The 10,095-nt window shown below is 33.0% G+C and overlaps 1 protein-coding gene across 1 annotated transcript; it reads left to right on the top strand.

Moving 5' to 3' along the window:
• Window positions 1–503: 503 nt before the first annotated feature.
• LOC129800368 (uncharacterized) lies at window positions 504–4,914 on the top strand. The gene is made up of 4 exons (XM_055844704.1): window positions 504–655; window positions 3,749–3,879; window positions 3,934–4,075; window positions 4,141–4,914. The coding sequence occupies exons 1-4, from the start codon at window positions 525–527 to the stop codon at window positions 4,832–4,834; spliced, it is 1,098 nt and encodes a 365-aa protein (XP_055700679.1). The 5' UTR covers window positions 504–524; the 3' UTR covers window positions 4,835–4,914.
• Window positions 4,915–10,095: the final 5,181 nt, after the last annotated feature.

Genomic DNA, 10,095 nt, shown 5'->3' with positions numbered 1-10,095 from the left:
TCTGTCATAGGGGGAAGTGAGACACCTTTGAAAGTGGGGTACCTTCGAAATTGGGATTTTTCATCTATTTTTAAATAATATTGAGTCCTATCGTGATATAATTTAGCTGCACAAACAGATTGAGAAGCTAAATTACATTTTGATATGGCTCAGTTCCATCTAAATATAGGAGAAAAATCCCAATTTCAAAGGTGCCCCACTTTCAAAGGTGTCCCATTTCCCCTATATGAATTTTCTTATTAAAATAACCGGTTTTTGCTTTGAACCTTCGTATAATTTGCTTCTTTTAAGATTTATGTACCTAGTTATATAATAAATGTTAGTTGAATAAAAACAAGTACAAAAATATGACTTCTAAAATGACCCTCATGGTCTCATTGAGTACCCCTCTCATCACAAAAAAAAATTATTACTGTAATACTTGATAAGCCAAACACTAAATTACTCTGCTTATCTCTCGGATGGATTTTTGAGACTATAAAATGTTTATTATTGGAACAGACTTCAGTTGAATTTCAGCAGCAATGGAGCTCGTAAGTCTAGATGATTACCAGGAAAAGGCTTGGAGTCTGCTTCCAAAAGGCCCTTTGGATTACTATCGAAGTGGTGCTGGTGATGAATTTTCTCTTCGACTCAATAGATCTGCATTCGATAAGTAAGATTCATGTTTTTCACAATTTTTCCTGACTTTGATTGTGCTTTATCTAATAAAGTAATGTCAAAATAAGAAGATGAGAGCTAATGAATTTAGAATTATCTTTATCTTTCAAGTTTCATTATCACTACAAATAAAACCGGGTTAATAAGTGCAGATATTAGTGTTTAAATATACTTAAAATGTAACAAATGATATGAAAAACAAGTTTTATAAAGAAATCGACAACACTCTAGTTTTAAAGTATGCAGAGTATCTTTGCGGAATGCTCGAACTTATGTGACGGATCCAACAAATAATGTAAAAAAAGAAGTGTGCCCATTGGATTTAAAGATGAAATTCAGATCAGATAAAAGATTTCCCAAAATATCATGCAGGATTTTTTTTTAAGAATTTTGGAAAAAACTTACAATTGGTTATAGGGTGGAGTAAACACTTATCGACGCTTTTAGGAAAAGTGAAATAAACTGTATTATAACTTTCGACCCCTTGTTATCAGATAACTCAAATTTGACACAAAGTTACTTAGATATATTGGCTCTAGATTCGTCAAAACAAAAGTTCTACAATTTAACGCGGGAATACCTAAAAAAACTGTTTTTTATTAAGAATGCAAAAATAACAACTTCGTCGCCACTTTTTACCACTTTTCGCCAGTTTTGTAACCACTTCTCGCCACTCATTTGGAAAGGTTCAAACTCTATTATTTTGGTCAATATTATGCAAAGAATACATTCAGTATTTCTTTTTCCTCATGATCACCTTATTATTACTCACATTAAATGATTTTTCTTAACTTTTATTTGAGAAATCAAATTATCCCGTCAAATAATTTCGTCAGATATCTTTAAGTTTTCTGCAGAAAATATCTACACCTCTGCCGAAAATCTGCCGAGAAATCTGCCGAGAAATCTGTAGATTCCTACGTATTTTATTTGGACTTGAGACAAAATTCGTCAGAATTTTTTCTAGATTTTCTGACGAATCCTGGTGCATACTCTGACGAATTTCTGTAGATATTTTGCCGATTTTCTGTAGATTTTTTTCTACATTCCAGACTTTCCAGACAGCTGTGTCAGAAAAGATGGAATATTTTTCACTGAAAGTTTGCAAAAATCAATAGAGTGATTCTTGGTGATATCACAGTGTTTATATAAAATAAAGAATTCTGCGACGCCGTGTTATAAGTAGACAATAGTGAAGTGATAACTTTAAACAAAGTGTCGACCTAAATTTCGTGTTTTTGTATCATTCCATTGGCGATTTTTAAGAAATTTGTATTTTTGCTCGCAACTTTTTAGTTATCTAAAATGTTTAATCGGTAATGCTTGTTAAGCAGAGCATACCATTTTCTTTGAAACTTCTACAGTTTCTTGATAAATCAACAATATTTTTGTTGGAGACTATGCAGATTTTCTATGCAGAAATTCTGCCGAGAATCTGCAGATTTTCGGAAGAACTTCTGCCGAAAATCTACAGATTTTCAGGCAGAAATTCTGCCGGAAATCTACAGATTTTCTCTGAATGTACTAGAATATACCGTTACAATTCAAAAAACCTCCGAGTAAAATCGGCAGGTAGAGCAATGATTTGACGGGATTAGACTATTGCAGAAAGTAAACAAAGCAGATTTGACAACTGAGAATCTATGAAGTGAAGTTAGCGTCGCCTATTGAAAAGCTATGGCGACAGGTGGTGGATCAATTTTAAAATATTACCACTTTCCGCCATGGCTCATTTTTACTTAAAAATAATACAAAAGGAAACATTAACTAACTAAATACAAATTTTATGTATTCGCCGTATGTCATTAATTGTTCAATAGACAAATTATTTATTCAAAATCGTAAATTTTGTTCGATAAAAGTATCATGACACTTACTATATTTGGTAAGAAATATTTGATTCGATGCAATTGCTTAGAATATTTCCCCAAAAAATGCTCAAATATTTAAATTCAAAACAAAAAATTAGTGTTTCGAGTCTATAAGTAACAGCCGTAACAGCAGTAGAGTTACAAATAATTTTACGGCTAATTTATTTCACAAATAATGGAAAAATTGCTATTTCAATTTAAGTGACGAAAAGTGGGGCATTGGCGATTCCATCCTAAGCGATTCATAATCTTTTGAAATACGTTCAGATTATTTCAAGGACTGAAAAAACCTTTCCAAGGAATCCGATTTTATTCCAATCATTGCGAGAATCTTCCACAAACTACATGATATTATTTTATATAAAAAATGAAAAGAATATAATAATAATTTGAAAAAAGAATAATGAATTATTTATGATCTCAATGATAAAAATTGTTTATCTTTTATTATAATTTGTTTCTTTTTATCATCTCTGAGTAAATAATCCTATTTTCGAATTTATTTGGAAATTGCGATAATAAGCTGTAAATTAAAATAATGCAACATGCTATTTGATTGTGGCTAGATTAAGAATTTTCTCAATAAAATTTCTTGCGGTCTATCCAAAAATTTGTGGCCGTGACTGACTGAGAATAAATTAGGATTACAAAAAGACTTAAATTTTTGAAAATATTCCCAGTAAATCCATATCAATAATTAGGAATTAGAAAACGGGTCCCGGTCAAAATCCCGAAAGCCAAAATCCCGAATTCTTAAAAGTGTTACAACTACTCCCACGATTGTACCCGCGCTTGCTGGAGGCAAAGGGAAATCTTCTGTGACTTGGGAAATTATTCTAAACATTTTCCTCCATATAATTTCATTCCTATCAGGATTTTGAACATTCGGGATTTCGACTTTCGGTATTTTGGCTTTCGGGATTTTGGCCTTTTCGGGATTTTGGCTTTCGGGATTTTGGCTTTCGGGATTTTGGCTGCCACCGTTAGAAAACAAAGTTGACATTAATACTATAATTTAAAATTTAGAAATTATAAAATATTTGAAAATTTGTATGTGAATGCTAACTTTCTTTTTCAAAATGTAAAATGATAAATGTAATACTTGTAATAGCTTTAGCCTACAATTATTTATGGATTTCAATTTTTTTTTTATTAAATATAGTAGAAAGGAAAGTTGCTTTAATTTTAGAGTAATATTTTTTATAAAATTTTATTAGAATCCGACTCAGGCCAACGTTTATGAAGGATGTTTCGGAAAGATCAACTCGGACAACGGTTATGGGACTCGATTTGGATATGCCCATTGCAATAGCCCCTACAGCAATGCAGAAAATGGCGCATCATGAAGGTACTTTTTGAAATTCAGGAAGTCAAGCTAAGTTAATTTATTGTTATTCCGTAGGTGAGATTGGTAATGCTAAGGCAGCGGCTGCTTCTGGGGTCCTGTTTACTCTGAGTACTATTGCAACGACTTCAATTGAAGAGCTTGCCGAAGCTACTCCTGATAGCAACAAGTGGTTTCAACTGTATATTTTCCGTAATAGGTTAGATTGCTTTTACTTAATTTAAAAAAAATATTTATTATTCTTACTGATTATATTGGTAACAGGGAAATTGCGAAAAACTTGATAAGGCGTGCTGAGCAAAGTGGATACAAGGCTCTTGTTTTGACCGTTGATGCTCCAATTTTCGGTTTACGGAGGCAGGACCTTAGGAACGCCTTCACCTTGCCAAATCATCTTCAGCTGGCAAATTTTGTTGGTGATCAAGCTACGAGTGTTCATCATTCGCACGGAAAATCAGGGATTAATGAATATGTTATTACTCAGTTTGATGACTCATTAACTTGGGAGGATCTCAAATGGCTCGTAAAGTTCACTAAGCTTCCAGTCATCGCTAAAGGAATTTTAACTGCTGAAGATGCTGTTACTGCTGTTAAATGTGGTTGCCAAGGGATCATTGTTTCAAATCATGGAGCTCGACAGTTAGATAGTGTCCCAGCTTCGATTGAAGCTTTGCCAGAAATTGTAGCTGCTGTAGGAGATAAGGTTACCGTGATGATGGACGGTGGTATCCGACAGGGAACGGATGTCTTTAAGGCCTTAGCCCTTGGAGCTAAATTGGTGTTTATTGGCCGTCCCGCAATCTGGGGCCTAACTGTTGCTGGCCAGGCAGGTGTTGAAAATGTTTTAAAGATTATCAAAAACGAATTGGATATATGCATGGCTACTGTTGGATGTGCATCAATATCTGAAATATCGAAAAAATACGTAGTTCACGAAAGTTACTACAGTCGGTTGTAAACGTTGTAAATCTAAGGTTGTGTTTTTTTTATTTTAAATTCAAAATCGTAAGGATTTACAATAAAATTTATTTACGCATATCTCACGGGAATTTTTGTCACAGTTGCAATAGCTGCGAGGTATTAAAGAATGTGATTTAACATCATTTGGCCAATTTAACCATATAGAATGGGAAAATAATTTCATTTGGACAAAAATCAGATTTTATTGTTTGCACTCAAAAGAGATCCTCTTCTAAACATAACGCCATTGGCAGTCAACACCAAAGAAAAAAACAGCTAAATAATCTTCAATGAGATATACAATTTCACTCAAGAATATACAGTATTGGATATGTATTAATTATGTAAACAACATTCTGTGTACTCAAAGATTACTGCATGGGAATTAAGTTGAAACATTCATCTGAAATTTTCATCTTCCAATGAGCAATAAATAATTCTCATTAATGAAATAGGAATGTGAAAATGATGGAAACCACCTGCATGGAAATATTTTATTGCTCTCTCTTTGGTTGCTTAGCGATGGTAAGAAGATAGGATTCAGGAAGGTATGGCAATGCACAGCCATGAGGCCAAGCTGTGCTGGAACTCAGCCAGGGATACTTAGCAAACATTTTAGCACAAAATATGCTGTGGAATTTGTTGCAAATATATAATAGAGAATCTCACATTTTCGCAAATTAAGATATTTACACGTGAATTCAATTTAATTTGTCACAATACTCGTTACGAATTCTGGAAAGAAAACATCTATTTAAACTATTATATTTTAATGGTATATTTGATGTGGGAAAAACATTTACAAAAAGAAAATTTTAGTTGAGATTAAGTAAATAAAATAAGTTAAAAAGTCGCTAATACAATAAACGAGCATAAATAGGGTAAGTGTGCCAAATTGCGGCATAGTTGCATGCAAGTGCCAAAGTCTCAAGATTGAAATGTAATACAGTGCCCGCTTTGTAATCCGGATGATTGGGAGACAAAATGACAGATGTCCGCTTCGTAATCCGGATGGATTTTTTGAATTCATTCAACGTCTCGAAAATATAATACAAGATTTTTTTTGTAGAATTATGATAAAACTTTCAAAGAAGAATAAAAGACATAATTGGAGGAGTCTATTCTATTATACTTAATTTATTAAACAAAAATATCACAGGATAGTTCATTTTCATGGCTGAACACGCATGCATACATAACCTCAAAAGTATTTTAAATGTAACCGTAGAGAACTTGTCCGGATTACGGCGATCCGGATTAGAAAGCGGGCACTGTATTTTTAATACAAGTTGATTTTACATTTTTACACTTGGAATCTTGTGAATAGTTTATCGTCTTTATTTTCTCTAAAATTATTCTTAATACATTTTAAAATTAATAAAAATGTAGACATAGTTTTTGTGGCCTATTTCGCCCACATTCATTCTCATAGTTCCTTGCCCTTCAGCAATTTTTCCAATGTGTTTTTCGCATCATCTCGTATATCGAAACTACATTTTTTTTGTTTTTTTTTGTATTGTATAATCTTTGGAATATGCAAAAACTAAAAAATCATGGAAATTCGAGGAACAAAAAAGGTGGCCGGAATTCCAAGCTGGCCGGAATTTGGCACACTTACCCTAAATATAACAACATTCCTAGCGGAAGAAAACAACGCCTTCACGCGGAAAAAAAATTTGACAATGTCAAATAATGCTCGCAATTTGTTTCCTTTTATTATATAGTCAAAATAGTTTTTCTAATTAAAAAGAAGTCAACAAACTCTTTCGGTTTCGAGATGCGAATAAGTAAAAAACAACACAATGCAACGAATGAAAACTTATTCTGGTAAGATAGAAATACATGAGTAGGGGAGACTGGGGCAAAATTTGTCAAAACGAAAATCTCAATATTCACTATTTTCTAAAATAAAAGAGACTGAGGCTTGAAAATTTTATTATAGATAGCCTTCATGAACCTTCTTAAACTTACAAATTTTCAAGGAATTCGAGGAAGGATTATGTGAAATAAAAAATAATGAAATTTTGAGCTTTGAGCCCTATTTTTGGAATATTTGGCTTACAGAAAATATCAATACTGATTAGCTCAATTTAAGCACATTTCTCGCTAAGATAGACAAAAATTATCTTCGACAAAGTTGTAGAGGAAAAAAATTCCTATAAAAGTATGTTTGATATTGTCGAAGACTGACAAAATTTGCCCCAGCAATTTTGAGAATCTCCACAAAATCGACTTTTAGAAAATGATTCGAAAATCACATTTCTTTCGAGATAGAGGAAAATAGTCTTCTGCAATGTTGTAGAGCAGTAAATTTCCTATAAGTATATGCTCATTTTAAAATGTTTAAGTTTTCTCAGAGCTCGTGAAAGAATTAAATATGCGTTTTGACAAATTTTGCCCCAGTCTCCCCTACCTTCTAGTTCATAAGTGTCTTATGAACACATTCAAAAAGACAACTATAGGTCATAATTCTTAAGAAATAAGATTTTTTTTCAATAAAACATGTTAACTCATTATTTGGTTTTATCTAGGTAATATAATTTTTTACTGTTTTTTTCTCTTTTAGGAAAAACAATATTTTCTTATTGATGGATGATCTACTTGTCCTTAAATTTTTAAGCTGTTAAACTTTGGGTGTTAGCTTGAAATTTGTCTTAATTGGGTAATTTTGCTGTAGCGGAACTGGGGCAGTAGGCAGTAGTAATCATAGACTATTGTAAAAACTCCGATTTTTGTGAAATTAAACGTTAGACTCCAGTGAACGAAACCTATATGAATTCATAAACACTATAGGGATCCTTGACCGCTGAAGAAATGGTCATCATAACATTCAAGTAGTGTAGACATAAAGTCAGTGTTTACACTGCCCTAGTATCTCCTACTGAACTTTTATGCCCAACGCACAATAACTTTTGTTAAGTAAACATGTTTTTGACATTTCAATGAGAGTGAATCAAATCTAGATCTAGTCATCTCGCTCACTCTTACAGAAAATTTTGAAAACATGTTTATAAACAAAAGTTATTGTGCGCTGGTCGTTAGAGTCCCACTCAATGCGAAATGTTCATATATCTTGCTCACGTCTTCGCGAAACATGTAGATAGATTTATTTCCTCTTATGTTATATTTGTTGTTCTACGTAGAATTTTCTCAATAAAATTATCTCGACTGAAGTATACGTCTTAATAAAAAAATCAACATTTTTTCCGCAACTTTTGTTGAAAATTATACTGCTCTGTGTATTTGATTTAATTTAATAATCCAATAATGGTCAAAGATTTGGCAAAATCTAGAAATTTATATATTTTGCGAAATGCGGTGATCTCATATCACAGATATAGAAATGAACGACCGCTTAGGTCATCTTTTACTTCTTAGGTGGTTTACTTTTTAAGACTTTGATAAATTCTGTTTACAATATTAGGGGAGACTAGGGCAAAAAGTCACAAAACGGACATTTTATTTTTTTACAAGCTACTCGAGCGCTTCAAAAATTTCTAATTAGTGCAGTTTTATAGGAAATTTGCCGCTCTACAACTTTGTGAAAGATATTTTCCTCTATTTTGTAACGAAATACGTTTATCGAGCCGATTTCGAAAAGTTAATTATGTGATCATTCTCAAAAATGCTGGGGCAAATAGTACCAGACATTAGGTATTATCATATTTTGATTCGCTTCATTACGGGCTTCCGCAAATTTGAAAAAATACCGAGAGGACATATTTTCATAGAAAATTTATTCATCTACACCTTTGTAAAACACAGTTTTCTCTGCGAGAAAAGTGAGAAAACGAGAAAAGCGCTTTTTAAGTTATTTTAGAAAAAAAAAACATACAAAAGACTGCAAATTGTTTGGCCAATGCAAACAACAAGCGCCGAAACATGGCAATGACGTTTCTTTTCGCCGTGAGACATCAGAAATTGCTTCGCTTTTTGCTCTAGCTTTTGTTACTTTTTACCCCAAATGGCCATTTTTAATAAAAGAATTTCTGGAGAAAAGAACCTTTCTGGAATTCTAAAATAGATTGCGGATTCGTATTTAAAGAATCCAAATTATTTAAGATATATTCACTAGTGCATCAATTTTGAAAAATAAGTAGGTAATATTTATTATTTTCTGCAAGGAAAATATTTCAAAAATAGGGCCAAAAATTTCGATATTTTTTATTTTCTAAATACCTTCTTCGAATTCTAAGAAACTTACGACATTGAAGAAGGTCTATGAAGGCTATCTATACTATCTATAGGAAAAAATTTGAGCCGCTATCTTTTTTATCTCGGAAGATATTGAATTTTGAAATTTTCGATTTGTGACTTTTTTCCCCAGTCTCCCCTATATATTATATAAACTTCTTAGTTGTCCACACTCTTAGGCATAATGCTGCGCTTTCCACCGCAGAAAGCTCAACAAGAGTAAGAGAAAAGCCAATGTGGAATCATCAGAGAGTTTCCATTTAAATTTCTTCCGTCTGACTAATTCATTTTGTCAGAGAGCTTTTGGGGTTACCATGCATCCTCCACTAAAACTGTCTGTAAAACATACATAAATCCAACTGAATTTTGCTGACTCATCAATCTCAAATACTAAAAAGGACCCCTACCTCTATATGCGGAAGTTGCATGCAGAATTATATGTATATGTTGAATAGGAATGGGCTAAAGAGGCTAAATGAACAAAATGTGGCACTCCAACATTTACATTGGAGACTTTCTTGTTTTGAAAACTCCAACCCCAATAGCCAAATGTCTCAATAATGCAATTGAATCTGATCAAAAGATCCATTATATACCCCTCAAGTCATTCACATAGTAATACTGGAAATTATCCTTGCTGAGGATTAAATTTTCAGGCAAATGATCCCAAACCATCTTTTCTCAAAAGTGGGAAACCATGTGATACTCCAAGTATTGAAGATTAATCTATTCATCTCGAAAATCTCAAGTTCTCTGCACTTCATTCTCCCTGAGAAAGCGGTCAGAAAAGTTCTTCAACAAGTCAGCAGTTGCGGTTCCCACGGTCAAATCGCAAGTCTCTTTTCCCAACGCTCCTTACAAATTGGTGAACTGTCGGAGAAAGTGTGGGAGTTGACAGGGGTTTCCAGGCATTGGAGACAACGACAATTTCCTTTTGGGAGTCATGAAATGGGAATTATTGACAAAGCTTCTGAATAACACACTAATTTTCTTTCAATAACTTCTTCGTCGACCGTCTCGAACGAAAGGCTTCAACTCATTCCATTGAATTTATTTGATGGTCTG

The sequence above is a fragment of the Phlebotomus papatasi genome, chromosome 2, assembly GCF_024763615.1.
Source record: "Phlebotomus papatasi isolate M1 chromosome 2, Ppap_2.1, whole genome shotgun sequence".
Classification (NCBI taxonomy): domain Eukaryota; kingdom Metazoa; phylum Arthropoda; class Insecta; order Diptera; family Psychodidae; genus Phlebotomus; species Phlebotomus papatasi.
The sequence above is the reverse complement of the archived record's forward strand: the minus strand, read 5'-3'. Positions and strand labels throughout refer to the sequence as shown.

Coding starts and splice junctions, on each gene's coding strand:
- LOC129800368 (XM_055844704.1), top strand. CDS start 525: ATGGAGCTCGTAAGTCTAGATGATTACCAGGAAAAGGCTTGGAGTCTG. Junction 656..3,748: donor AATAGATCTGCATTCGATAA/GTAAGATTCATG, acceptor AAATTTTATTAG/AATCCGACTCAGGCCAACGT. Junction 4,076..4,140: donor CTGTATATTTTCCGTAATAG/GTTAGATTGCTT, acceptor TATTGGTAACAG/GGAAATTGCGAAAAACTTGA.